This window comes from Sebastes fasciatus, chromosome 2, assembly GCF_043250625.1.
Source record: "Sebastes fasciatus isolate fSebFas1 chromosome 2, fSebFas1.pri, whole genome shotgun sequence".
Taxonomy (NCBI): Eukaryota; Metazoa; Chordata; class Actinopteri; order Perciformes; family Sebastidae; genus Sebastes; species Sebastes fasciatus.
The window spans coordinates 27,380,351-27,395,565 of record NC_133796.1 but is presented as its reverse complement, the minus strand read 5'-3'; the positions used below and the strand labels follow the sequence as shown (position 1 = coordinate 27,395,565).

The 15,215-nt window shown below is 38.4% G+C and overlaps 1 protein-coding gene across 10 annotated transcripts in view; it reads right to left on the bottom strand.

Moving 5' to 3' along the window:
- Window positions 1-4,506: 4,506 nt before the first annotated feature.
- sox6 (SRY-box transcription factor 6) overlaps window positions 4,507-15,215 on the bottom strand; it is a 152,265-nt gene continuing 141,556 nt past the window's right edge. For 9 of the 10 annotated variants that reach the window (XM_074616692.1, XM_074616674.1, XM_074616702.1 and 6 more), the window contains 3 exons: window positions 12,764-12,937; window positions 11,450-11,666; window positions 4,507-9,765 (listed from right to left, as the gene is read on the bottom strand). In XM_074616692.1, the coding sequence (XP_074472793.1) occupies window positions 9,459-9,765; window positions 11,450-11,666; window positions 12,764-12,937 (698 nt within the window). In that variant the 3' untranslated portion in view covers window positions 4,507-9,458. Of the gene's footprint in view, window positions 9,766-11,445; window positions 11,667-12,763; window positions 12,938-15,215 lie in introns of all 10 variants that reach the window. The other variant, XM_074616711.1, reaches the window with a different exon arrangement.

Below are 15,215 nucleotides of genomic sequence, written 5' to 3'. Positions count from 1 at the left end.
TCAGATAAAAATGTTAATCTATAATTTAACTGATGGCTGAAAATCTGAAAAAGAGAACATAAACAGGTGTTCCTACATTCAGTAACATCAGGGAGACCACATCTCAGCTATACCTAGGCACTCCAGCACCTCTGCCAAAGCCAGTACAATGAAGTCATGAGTCAACTCTAATGAGAAAATCAGATAAATAGCAGCTGTTCTTGGGGAAATGGTGCTGTCTGACAGATTCACTGGGTGCAACGGCTGCAGCATTGAGCAGATCCAAATGAGTAAAATATTGTTCCAGGCGGCCCTCCCTGCTTCCCTTCCCATCGGTGTTTAGTCATCAGAGTTGTGAAATAGCAGCCCTGCCGCTATACGACAGCATTGCCGTATTAATTATTATCCGCTGTTCAAACATACACATCTTTGTATAACAGTGACAGTTCATCCAAACAGGCCACTTAAAAACAGCAGCATTACTCCACATAGCTCACCAGGCCCCCAATCATTCACCCCAACCTCTTATTTGGTTCACATAGAAATCTACGGGTACAATACGAAGCAAAAAACAGCTCAAAGAAGATGGAAAAAATGTCTCGCATATCACCAACTCAGCAGTGTTATAATTTCGTGCACTCACTTGCACAATAATGCAAAGACAAATACACAAAGCACAGAGCTTTTCTCCATGCCATTAGTTGTCACGCTGGCTCGGAAAATTACTATGAGATTTATTGTGCAGAGGTATATGTCTAGTTTTCCATCTACTGCTGCAGAGCGCAAACACAGACATCTATTACAGACACTGTAGTTAAACTGTAGCTTTCACATGCTCCTGGGAAGACAGCGTGCAGTACAATAGTAAAAGACAAAGTGATAGATGTGGACAACAATTTAAACAGTTTCCCCAAATGGTTAAAAAGATTTTAGCTCCAGAGATTCTTTGTTTCTTTTTATTGATTTCCCTTTCCGTATAAGGAGAGCTTACACAGAGCTAGAAGACCAGTAAATCAGTAAAGTGCATGCTGACTTGTAATAACATTGACTAAAATGTTGTTTGACATGTTTTACCCCTTGCATCAAGAAAGCCATTATTTAACTTAAAAGGGAAGCAGCGTGTAGAACTCATAATAATGATGATGATAATGAGCAATAGATGGCAGAGATCCAGAGAAGAATGATGGACATAGTCTGGGCTTACAACTCTCAAGATGACCTCTGGCACACGCAAATACCTGTCTCAAGAAGTAACACACACACACACACACACACACACACACACACACACACACTGAGCTTTTACCTCTGAGTGTCTGCCTTCAGGAGGTCAAGGATCCTCAGGACGTGTACTCGTCCTATCATGGGGAACCAAACCACAGTGAGCGGCTGGTGAGTAAACATCCCTTTTGGGTTGAATCTGCCAAACTGCACGGTCTGTCCGAGCGGCAACCTCTGGTGCTGAAAAATTAAGCCAACGTGTAACTGCCAAAAACTGCAGTTCTTCAAATGGCCACTTGAGGCTGGCTCCAAAAGCGAGTCAATCCCCATAGACCTCCATGTTAAAATGCCCGAAATAAACATGTTTAAAGCCTGGTACAAAAATCGGTTTTGGTATCTATAGCTAATATCCCCATTCATGACAACTGTACAGGGGATACCTTTTTATATAATTCACCCGTTTAAGTGTGGCTGCTTTCAGTGACAGGTGGGTGCCGTCTCAAGTCACTCGCCACTAGCCTGTCTCACCCGGGCCCGCCTCAGCTCCACCGACGATCCACCTCTTCGCCCATTTTTTGGATTAGCCGGGAGTTAGGCTGTGTCGTCACTGCCAAGATGGTGACGTCCAGAGCCACCCACTTTGAGCTTCACAACCGCTCTTCAGAAATCTATGGGTGACATCACAGAGAAGGCGATATCAAGGTGATTCCCAGATTAAATTTTCAATTGTTAAAAGCCTTTGATGCTGTACCACCTTACAATGATTTTTTAGCTTTTAATTTGCGTGTGCGTGTGTGTTATATGTATCCATCTGTGATGCATTGTACCATGCTCATACTGCACATGAACATGTTTAGTTTTATGTTAAAGTCTTCATAATGTTTTAAAGTGTTTCTGCTTACAGTAGGCAACTTGACAACTGCACATGGCATGTACAATTTCAACATAGAACAACGGAACAACTTAATTTTAGTAGCTACCGTTAACATGTTCACAATCAGTAAAAAAATGCATTGGATATTATTTGCTATACACTACACAGTGTCAGGTTACAGAACACCTTGTCTCCAATCAGCATCTACCTGTTCATGTTAGCAGAGGTTGTTTCTTTCTGTTCATCTTTGAGGAAAGTTTTAAGCCCACACACACACACTGGCGCTCACTCTGCACTACCTGTTGGATTTACTTGTTTCCTTCGTCCCAGTTGGCAATGCAGCTGCTGCCAATCAGGCAAGCTGCTGATTGGTGGGCAGGTCGCTTGCTGATGGGCTTAACCGCTAGATGGGATAGGCTACAACACTAAGGCCGTGCTCAGAACGATATTAGCAACTAGAATGGCACTTGGAGAGCGCAGACCTCCGCCCCCCTCTCGGTTCAGGTTGTGCCATCATCCACGTGTATTTTTGTTTATGTGGAGATCAGCTGTACGTAGCGGAGCATCGTAAAACACACAACAAATAAAACTCACCTAAACCGTCATTGTTACTCTTTCCAACAATCACCAAGTGAGCTTTGGTCAATCTCAACTGTAATTTCACAGAGTCTCTCTGTCTCTCTCTTTGAAGGAAGAAGGCGGGGTCATACGTCATCAACGCGTCATCAGCTGTACCCTGTGGTTTTAATGCTCACGCTGATCGGAATTCTTAAAAATATTTCTGAATCCAGATCATGATCCGGATCGCCACCAAAATCTAATGGATTGTTCATTGTGCCGAACCCCACCCGCCCCTCTAAAAAGATTCATTAAATTCCATAGGGGACTTTTGGAGTAATCCTCCAAACGGACAAACGGACAAACGGACAAACCAACAAACCAATGCCGGTGAAAACATAACCTCCTTCCTAGGCCTTGGGCATTGGCGGAGGTAATAGGAGTTAAAGAAAACACAGCCCCCTAGTTAATATCAGTGAGACAACTGCTGCAACTTTTGCTGCAATGAAATGCAATATCGCAGAGCAATGCTGTATGTTTGCCAGTCAAATATATTTAAATGCATATTCCTGATAGTTTATAATGTAAACAGCATAATTCTACTTTTTACCTCACAATTGTTTAGATGATAACTTTCCACGGTTGTAAAATCCTTTCTCATTGTATAGTGCTTTGGCCTCTGATAAGCCATCAAACTCACGGACCTATTACAGAAACTCATATTTCACCTTTCCGCCAGAACCCGAAGTAGCATGCCCCTTGAACACCCAGTAACTATTAAAGTGGAGGCCTCTGCCTCTCATAGGCTGAAATATTAAGACAAAGTGTAATGTCAGTCAAATTCTACCTTTAGTTCTTTTGACGTCAGAAGTGGCCAGTGATTGGCTGAAGTAGATCAGGCTGCTACAGTTAGCTGCAGAGATACAGAGAACTTTGGCAAAAGGGTGGATATAGTCCGAAAACATACACAGCAGCAGACACACACACATGATTCTGTTTATACTGCATTGCGTCTGTATACACAGATGTTTTCACACACATTTGTTGGCATAGAGTATATTGTCTACGCAGTCAGGGATTTTGCGCTATATATGGACATGGGCAGATGACACATTTTATGTCACATTGACCCTTGCAAACCCTCATGGCCACGTGGATTGGCTCTAAACCTGCAGTATATTTTTGGCATCATTGGGCAAAAAGTCCATAATAACCTTTCAGCATATTGTAATTCCCCATCATGCCGCCACGATGACATCATAAACATGTTAAAGGGAATTAATGATAGAAGCAACTTTCTATTCAGAATTTATTTAAATTTAGTGGGAGTAGCCCTCCAGCAACATTTGCACAATGATATATTATATTATAATACAGTATTATATTATATAAAACCTTATAAAAACATATCATTGATCTTCAGGTATAAGTAGGTATATTCATTACTTTAAAATTTAGACTTTTTTCTTTTTTAAATTAACACTAACATACAATAAATAATTTACTGTTAAATTGTATCTTTTGTTTGCTTATAGACAATTATATGTATTTATATTTATTGGTATAACTGACCTGTAAATGTATGAATAACTTACTGTAATATGATAAAAGTGTTTTCATTATATCAAGTTTTTTTTAATAATGTAATAGTACTAATAGTAAATTATTTACACAAAGTTGACAAAGTAAGGAAATAGTAAAGATGTAGGTGCCATGTATGTAATGGTTAAACATCTCGAAATGGACTAAAATATGCCGACAACATTTGATTTATACTCTTCCAACCCTTCTGTTTCCTCACACTGAAGAAAACCCCCTAAACAAGAGTAAATAACATGATGAATGCCTCCACAATGAAAATAATTACTCAAATCTTAAAACAAAATGTCTCTTTAATTTGTAAGTGTCAACAGCAGTACAAAAGATGGAGTGATGGGAGAAGTTTTCTGTAACACAATTTCTGTCTCTTTTACAGAAAAGGAGGGAATTCTTGAGGTAAATGAGCTTAAACAGGCAGTTATTCATCCCACTGTTGCATCGTTACAATGGACTGAGACATACAGAAAATGGTGTTACATTAGAATATGCCTGAATTGATCCTGTGGGGATAATTTAATCATATACAGTATACACATTTCTACGGTGCCTAGATGCACCTAAATGTGTCACTCATTGGTTTGTTTTTATTTGATATAGTGTATTAATACTACCGAAGCCGAAGGAGATCGCTCTCCACACACACCACTGTAAAATTATTCACCTTAAGTTTACCTCACGTCAATACTGCACATGGAAACCAAAGACTTGCTGGTGTACACTTTGAAGCCAAGCAAAACAAAACAAACATAAAAAAAAAATTAATAACATTTTCATTTTTTTTTCTTTTAAGCAATAATACCCCTAGCAAATAATCAATCTTTTGTACTGTATAAAGAAGAATGTGAACACAAATGTGATGGCGACATTTTTTTTTTAAGTTGAATTAAAAACTTTACATTGGACTGTACAAGATATTATGATAAACTATTTACATATTCAGACATAAACTTTTTTTTTTTTTTAAAGCAGCAACAGACACTATGTATTTTCATTTTCTCTAATAACACCCAAACAATACTTGCCATGGGCCTAGGTACCTGCCAGGAAAAAAAAAAAAGATTTCTACGCAGAAAATTGTATCAGGCTGCCAGCAATGTCAAAACAACGGCTCCAGTGATAGAAGAGCCACACACAGTGTTGCTTGAGAGACAACTCTAAAAAGCAAAAGTACCAAAGACAACTATAAATGTTGCCCCGAACAACAAATTTTACACTTCTGAACAGCAGCTAGCATGTCAGTCCAGCATGTCAGTGAATTGTGCTGATTAAATTAACACAGAGAACATTCCCACCATATACATCACAAAGTTCAGACAGAAAAAAAAAAGAATTACAGTAAGTAATGTTGAAACAGCGTACAAGCTTTTGTCTTCAGTTGTTCGTTCAAACCATTTGCAAGTGGATTAAGAGAAAACAATTGTGAGGGCTACATTTGCAGATGGCTGGATAGTCATGATTCATTCAAAATCAGCAACATACAAAAAGATGACAAAGGAGAGAATTAACTAAGAAGAATGCACAATGTCAATGCATTGAAACAAATAAATATTTGCACACTCCCACCTTTTAAAAAAAAAAAAATCTAAAACATCACTTGTGTTTGAAACAATCATTCATGAAAAAAACACCTTTGTTTACTGTGGTAATGCAAGCCAAACGCATGCAGATTATTTAAGGATGGTATCAGCTCCTTGTAAGAAATTTGCCACATACTATGAGTGCTGTAATAAACACAAAACACAAGTGAGGATATACAGCATACCACTTAGATTGTATCATGTTCGGAGATTATTGAATTCTTTTACGTCAAGTGCTTGTTTAAATGAGTACCTTACTTGTAATGACTCCTTTATGTGAACAAGTCTAATAGAGCTTTTTTAAATTTCGATCGGTTCTTTGAATAGTCTGGGGAAGATTATCAAAACATAAGCAAGTGAGGTGCTTCTCTCTGTCTCAGGTCCAATACTGCTCTCTTCCAATAAGCAGAAAAAAAAAATAATTCAGCATCTACATGAGGTACAGTGACTTGTCAGGTTTTAAAAACATGAAACCACGTACAAAAATAAAACATAAAAAATAAAATAGAACAGCCAAATACATAACTTATACTTCACTAATGAACAAAAATATATTTCCTATGTTATATTTACAATAAAATCTAAATGAGATGGTGAATTCACTGAAAACGATTTTAGCTCCAATTCATCAAACATGTTTTTTTTTTTTTCTATTTCTCTGATTGTCCGTGTGGTTGTTTTACTGACAATTTTAGAGCCGACAGTGGCTAATAATAAATACAATATGTTGATACTCTACAGTTTCAAATACAATATACAATGCACTGAAGTCTGGTGTTTGACGGCTAACCGAGCCTGCTGTTGGATTTTCTGCTCACTTTCTTGTGCTGAGTCTCTCCCCTAGGCAGCCCTGAAGCTTAAACAAAGTGTTCATTCATCACATGAGTCTTTGCATAAATAAACAAAATAAGTAGACAAAAAAATGACTCAAATCTGGCAACTGTGAGAGCAAACCCACTTGAGTCCAACTGGGGAATTTGTTCATTCATGGTGTTTTTTTTTCTTCCCTCAAACAGCTTCACATTAATCAGAATTGATAAAAATACAATTTATATCCAGTGCTTATAACACTTATGAAACATCATCTCCTCGTGAGTTCTTGTCATTTTTTTCTTTCTTTTCTTTTTTTTTTTTGCTATATAAGCACAGTCAAGTTTCAGTTCCGTGAAGAGTCCTTTTTTAACTACCAGCCAACTAAAGCAGTGTGGCGTGGTCATGAAAATATTTACAATCACATACAAATCAATCTAACCACCAGCAAACAGGAGCAAACAGCTTAAAAATACCAAACAGGTTTGACTTGGGAGGGAAATCCACTTGGGGTTTGTTTGTAGGAGAGCATCCTTAACATGTTTTGTACCTCGAAATGAGAACAATGTAGAAAAGATGTGATGGAGGAAAAAATAAAACAGGAATTATGAAAAAACCTATAATATAAATGCTTCCAAAAAGTAGAAATAACGCAAGCCAGCACTGACAATAAGAGTACAGAAGATATGAGTGCGTATATAGAGCCATCTGTACCAGTTAGAGCTGGGAGAAAAATGCAGTGACCAGCAGTGGGGCTCTTGACCAGTTAAAGCCAATGACCGGCCATTCAGATCCTTCAAAAAGCTCTGTGCTCTTTCTGAAATGGACAGGTTCAAGGGCAAGGGAGGGGAATAGCTGGACTCATGCATTAATAATGCTGTATTTCAGATGATACCCAGTCGTCAGTCATTTTAATAATCCCCCACAGCTTGATGTACTTGTTCCATCTGCTCGCCAGTGCCTGGTGATTGGGCCAGGGTGGGAGCCCTGTTGAGGCCTTACTACCAGCACTTTGATGGAGAGCACAATGAGGGACACACACCCCATTTTTATTGTTTCCCATCCCTCCCTGGTGTTTTTCTCCTTCTCAGAGCCAGATGGCGCCCCCTGGGTGCTGAGGTTGCCACGGGCAGGGGTCAGAGCAGGGCATGGCAGGGAGGGGAGACACTTAGACCTTCTGCCCTGCAAAGAGGATCTGAGTCTCAACATCAAGGCCGCGCTTTATCTAGCTGCAGCCTCCAGAAGGTCACTGCTTTTTTAGCTGAAATCAGGCTTTTGTTTCTGAGTCTCCTCTTTTAAATGCAAAAGTTAAGTGCATTCCAAAAGCTGAGAGGATTATTTAAAAATAACATAAGGCTCAAGGGTGACAGATTAAGATTTGTGTAAGTGCACTAATGCAAAAATCAGTGTTTTAAGTTACCCCTGTCATGCGTATATGACAAGGTAATTTAAGAAACAAACAGGATTTTTTACTCTCAGTTTATAAATATCCTCAAACTGTCACTCCTCTTAAGACTACGGCAGTAATCAACTCATTGCATCAACCCGATGACCGTGCTCCGCTTTAAGACTTCTTAGTGTCAATTTAAGATTTACAATGTCTAAAAAGAATTAAGATTGGGGGAAAAAAAATGAAGTTCTAAGACGTTCCACTTGCCGTCCAAATGGGGCTAAAGCGTTTAGCAGAACGCACTGTAGCTACACATTGTACAACATCAATTTGAGATTGTAATGCCCCCAAAGCTGCCTTTCGCTGCTGTTCCAATCCCACAGATTGGAGGCCTTTGGCCCTTTAGTATTCTGGCCTGATTACAATCACTCCGATTAAGAACTTGGTGATTCAGACTGAGGTTACAGCTCTGGAAATCAGTTAAGGATGCCACTGTGCTCTGCGTGGACTGGGACGAGGAAATGAAAAGGGGCTGGCCGCTTTCATTGATGATCACTGCATTTGGCTCCCTGGAGGACAGCTAGCATCACAAGCTACCATCCGAAGATGTCGCGCACTGTAACCTCCCGCAGAGCCCGCTGCCTCCAAGTTCCTGAGTTTCATTTGTTTATTCTGTTAGGGTGAATTAAAGAAAGACTGGATAATGAAGCTGTATTAAGAGATCAAGAGATTGTCCAAGACTCACCAAGCCTCTCCCAAAAGACTTTACAGATTTTAGAAACAACTTGAAATGTTTGGCACTTCTGCACTAAATTATGCAGTTTGTGAAATAACAATAACAACAAAAACACTAATAATAATAATAATAATAATAATAATAATAATAATAATAATAATAATGTGTAATTTCCCTCTGTAATAAGTTGGAATCACTCCATATGAATTTTGAGATATTTTGTACTGGTAATAATTAATTATTGATTAAAAACATTCACAAGCTGTTGGCTGGCACACTATACCTGAGTGAGAATATTATCCCCATCTTGAACAGTTATGCAATATATCAAAATCATCTAATTGAAGAGGAAAACAAGGTAAATGACTAAGAATTACAGGTTCATATCAAATGTTCAATTTCAAGTTCCGCCTTTTGTTCTATGACCTAATTGTGTAAATGATCACAATGAAAAAATAAACAATGAGATAAAAAAACAAAAACTAAATTAGCAAAACCAAACTGCTTCACACACTTGAAGAAACACTTAAGACCAAATAGCTTTTTGATTCTGATGAAGCCACATCTGCATGCTGGCTCCTAAATGATACATTGTTATTTATTTTTTTAAACATTTTTAAACCTTTTTGTGGTGTAGTTCTGTTTTGCTCTTTCGCTCCCTCAGATCAGACCATCCACCTGTATGAGTGTTGTGTCTCTTCCATTAAAGAGATCTCAGTTGGCGCTGACTGGCTCTTGTGTGTCATTTTCACTACTATAGTCTGATTTGGGCTCGTCCTCAAAATCCTCGTACATGTCCATCTCGTCCACGCCGTTGACCCGCACACTGTTGGTCACCATGGTACTGGGCTCTAGCTTCATGTTGTAGGTGCTCTGAATGACGGGAATGGACGGCTCGGGACTCGCCGAGGCACTCGAGCACTCTGATGTCATCTGAGGTGATGGTGTGGTGGTCGCCATGGTGATGGCCCCGGGATAGACCATACTGGCGCTGGTGGTGATGGGGATCTGTGGTGGCTGTCTGGATGTAGAAAGAGAAAGAGAAAAAATTACTTACTTTTCATACCAATTTGATTTTCAAAAATGATAAAAGAACAGATGGAAAGATGCTTCTTAGGATTCTCTCAAAAAAAATATGCACTGTCTATGACGCACGTGTCTAGAATGTATTATAAACATCCTTATAATGCGTTTATATCGCTGTATAATTATAGTTACAAGCACTCTTATAACAATAAACAAAACATATTCTAAAGGATTTTATAATGACTTATAAGGTCAAGTATCATAATACTTCATAATTTCTGGTCACTCACATTTTTTTTGCAAGTATCATAGTGTATTATAATTCCCATAGTTGTAATACATTATAATCTTTTTTTATAATACAATATAATCACTGTTATAATGCATTATAATATGATTATAAGTTACTATTAGTGGTCATTATTTGCTTTAAGTAAAGCGAAAAACACACAAAACATTGTAAAATTAATTTGACTTTAGTTAAAGCAAACAGTGACCATTTAGAGCAGGGCTGCCCAAAGTGAGGCCCGCGGGCCAAAGTTGGCCTGCCATAAGGTTCGAATTGACCTGCCAAGTGTTTTTGAGGTTTTTTTTATTATTAAAAAGCCGCTGGATCGTCGGCAATCCCGACCGACTTTACTGTCTTTCGGAGGCTGCAGTTAGCTCTTTTAGAGATAGAGTGAAGATTCAATTAGGGGAACCTTGGATGCTAGTACCATTTTGCATCTAACTATACAATACAATAGGCTTTTGGCCCATGGCCCCCCATTAAGTGCCATTTTAGGCCCTCCAAGGGAAAAAGTTTGGGCCCCCCTGACTAAGAGTAACTTATAATCAGATTTTAATGCATTATAACACTGATTATAATGTATTACAACTAAGGGAATTATAATACACTATGATCCTTGCAATGACCAGCAATTATTATGATACTTGACCTTATAAATCATAATAAAATGCTTTACAATGTGTTATGATTATTATAATTATATAGCATGCAATTATCATCATAAAGAATTATGAATATGTATGAGTGCTTATAATTACACACTGATATAAGTGCATTTAATATATTTGCAGCAATGAGATGGTGGGATTAAGGGTTTCCCACAGCAGTCCGCTTCTTTAAGCCAGCAGCTCTGTGAAAAGGATTTGGGAAAAGAGAGGTTCTCCTGACAGCTCCCGTCTTGAGCTGTTCAGAAACACTACCCAGTTTATTGGTGACATAAAACCAATACGTGGTTAGCGCTGCTCTTGTCTGCCGTTGCGCTGGATGATTGATACTCCAGCCGCTGAAGCTTATGACTGACATGGGAACACCTGGAGAAGGGTTCTCCTGCTAACCACACACAGTAAATTAAAGTGTTAAGCTGCAGAGTGCTGCCCTCCAGGCTTCTGTAAGGCTATACTTAAAGCTTATATCCTGTAATAATGTCTGCACTTCATGCTCTATTGGCAGACTGCTATTGTCTAAAATTATTAAATCACAGCTATTGAAAAAACGCTCTATTTTAATGTGCATGTCAGGCGCTTGTCTTAAAACCAATACAGTTGAGGATAACTCAACACTCACTCTTGGAAAATGGTGCTCACATTGTATGAGAAGAAGCTCTACAGAGGCAAACAGCGACAGTCACAGATTCTGAGTTAGTTTGTGGGCTTTGTGACTGCGCACCTACCCGACAGTGAAGAACTGCCTCATCTCTTGCCGCCGTGAGCGCATCATCTGCTTGTACTCTCCAATGCGGAGTTTCTTTCCGTCAATGATGCAGGTCCTCTTGGGCCGTGGCTTGTACTTGTAGTTTGGGTACTTCTCTAGGTGTTGCTTACTCAGACGGGCCTGCTCCTCATAATATGGCTGCTTGTCCTGGTTAGTCATGGACTTCCACCGGGAACCTACAAAACACAGTAGATACACATTTCAGTATTTGAACACAAGAAAAAAGCTGTTTTACTAACTAATAGTGATTAAAGAGTAATTAAACTATGATCTTATTATCTTAAAATGATCAACTATGTAACCATATAGAGTCAGAGGCGTACATTCGACCACATTTGGTCAAAGCTCACTCTAACACTGAACTGTACTTAATAAGGGTAGACGTCTTCTAGCAAACGTTCCACACCAGCCTCTTGATGCACATGACGTGAGACGAGAGGCACGCTTCGGTGTCAAACAGTCAGGAACAACAAGCTAGTGTAGTAAATACTGCAGCTCTGTGAAGTGTCCTACTAGGTGCTGGATGACAGCACTTTTAACAGTTCTGATGAATGGACTCCAATGCTGAGGGGACGAGACCCATTTAGCCTCTGTCATTTTTCATGACAAACACTTATGGTAGTGATGGGCTATAAATCCATCTGTATGCTGTGGTGACCTGATGCACAGCGGCATATGAGATAACACACCCTCCTCCTTCAGATGCTAGCTACTTTTACTACTCATAATGTTTTGGTCAAGTCAGCCGACTGTAAATGCATTTAGCGGCCCAGATCGAGCTGACAGCATGGATTTTAACATCCTGTCAGTGATGGACTTGGTGAAGTTAGCGGACAGAGTTTGTGTCTGTATGTAGTCAGAGATGTCTTTGATTTTTCACATTTTTTTCCCAGCAACCAAAAATCAAAGAATTAAGACATTTCCTTCACAATTTTTGGGTATTTTCTTTGTGGACACAAGTTACATGTTTTATACTTCTTCTGAATATAATCCATTTCATCTTATTTCCATATATTGTATGGACCCTTGTTAATACCTTATTTTGAAAACCAGACGTAGTCACGCATGTATCCTTCCGCTAACTTCACCAAATCCATCACTGTCAGCCATGGATGTGTACATACATCCATGGCTGTCAGCTTGATCTGGGCCATTAAATGCATTCACTGTCAGCTGATTTGACCAAAACATTATAAGTAAAAAAGAAAACTTTAGGGCCTCCGTACTTGTCTTATTTGAAATATTTGCTTGTATTGGATTTAAAAGGTCTTACCCAAAATCTTGCTTATGTTGGAGTTGTGCATGTCGGGGAAGGCCTGGAGGATCTTGCGCCGCTCATCTTTGGCCCACACCATGAACGCATTCATTGGCCTTTTAATGTGGGGCTCGGTGTTGTTCCTCCCTCGGGCTTCCCTGAAGACTCGTGCCTCAGTCGATCCGGCGCCTCCTGTTGGCCAACAATAACAGGGTTGAGTTTTATCTGCAGAGCCATTTACCTCCCTGGACTCTGAGCAGGAACAAGAGGAGAGAGCGACATTGATCGAATGACTAGCCGCGTTCAAACTCTCCATCTACTGTCATCATCATCATGAACATTGTTTCAGATGAGTGCTGGGCTACAGACCCTCTCAGAGGGGGGATACTTTATATTGAGTGGAATACGTGACCTGACAGGCTTATATTTTATGTGCTATAAAAGCCAACACAATGTCAGTTTAAGGGGGAGCTATACGCTCTTTAACTTATACTCAAAACCAAAAGAGGAAGACTTCAATGGCAGTTAAATATTTTGTGTTCACACTCTACTCCGTCGCATTAATTTCAATTTGACATTCATAGTTTCCATAAAAAGTACAAGAATGCCAACATAAATAACAAATACGAGACTTGAGGCAGTCTCTAAAAAATGTACATTTTAACACATATATGCACAAATAAATATCCTTCCTGCTTTACTCTCTCTTCTTTCTCTCTTTATCTCCACATTTGCGATGAGAGACTGTGCCGATTCTGCAAAGTGCCGTTTCTCAATCAGGGCATTCACAATCAGCATAAGAGAGTTTCTCTCAGTATTAAACTGTACATCAGGCTGATAATGATTTCTGTTTGCATGCGCATTTGCTTCCTTTTATATGTAAGATGTGAAAGAATTAAATAAAAGCAGTATGAATATTTAAACAAACAAAAACATGTTGATAAACAAGGCTTGAAAAATAAGACAAAAAAAGCCTTCCATATGCTACGATACATCTTTAATGATCTCAAATCTGGAAAAGAAAGCTTGGGATGACTCATGCATATTTCATCATCCACATGTGAAGCCTTCTCATTAGACCATTCCACTAGCAGCCTTGGCACGCGTTACCTGGGGTTTGATTTCTATTATTATTTCAGTTGATAAACAAAATCAAACTCTTAATGAGTAATGGAGGGCTGTGCAGAGACATTAATTCCAAATCCACAGAAAGCTCGCTTTGCTCTAATCACTGAAGACGCTGCTGCACCACTTTCAGCCTCGAGAGTTTGAGTGTCTTCACTTTGGAAAAAGCGTGTCTTCTTTTCAAAAGTATTATAGGAGACAAGTAGTGAAAAGGCAATATATGTAGACACACAAACACACAGATGCTGCACAGAAGGAGCACACAACCCCCTACAGTATAATAGAGAATGAGGATGTTTGAGGTCCTGCTGCCCACCGCTGTAGGAAACCTGTTTCTCTCAGTACAAAGGACCTCCAAATCGATTTTCACCAGCTCATGTTTAACAGTCAAACAGACACATTTATGATCCACAGAGTCTTCTTGCCTTCATCTGGGAGACCAGAGAAAAATGTGTTTTCACATTGTGATTCTGCACTAGTTGCTGCCCAAAGGAGTCAGCTCTTATTGTCATATAGTTCTAGTCTCAATCATATAATTAATGTTTCCATGTTTCCGTCTTCAGCAAATATAAATTACAAATAAAGAGGAAAAAGTATATGAAATAAATATATAGACAGTGTTACTTTAGAAATGTCATAGGTTACAGATTACTAGTTACCCTGTTAAATATGTACTAAGTAATGTAACTTATTATTATTATTATCATATAATTATTGATTATTTTTTGATTACTTTTCTAACAAATGTTTTAATTAAACTGGGAAATAAAGCTGAAAAATCCTAAAAACATCAACTTAAAGCAGGCAGTGTAAACCTCACAACAGTAGTCAACACTGATTAATGTCAAACTTTTATTAATTATTATTATTATTATTATTATTGGCACAGAGCTACAACATGAATGTTGTATTCTACATGCTTTATACAGAAAATAATCTATTCAGATGTAACCCCTTTAATCACCAATATTTTTATGAGTAACTGTAATTTAATTACATACTTTTTCTCAGCAACTGTAACTGATTACAATTACATGTATTTTGTAATTGAATTACATACCTCCGTTACATATATATATATATTTATTATACATTTTTGGGGGGAAAAGCCAACCACCTCTTGATTTTAATATCTCGAAAATATTGGTTAAAATCAATATATTACCATTATTTATAATTATGTAAAAAACACATACTTTAATTAGTCCTAGATTCTTGTGCCATTAATTTTCACATATTAAGTATTACTGTTTAGATTAGATTAGAACCGCTTTTTTTCACCAAATAGTGATTTATATATTTTAACTAGAGATTTTTTTCTCTTTCTTTTCTACCTCAGATGATC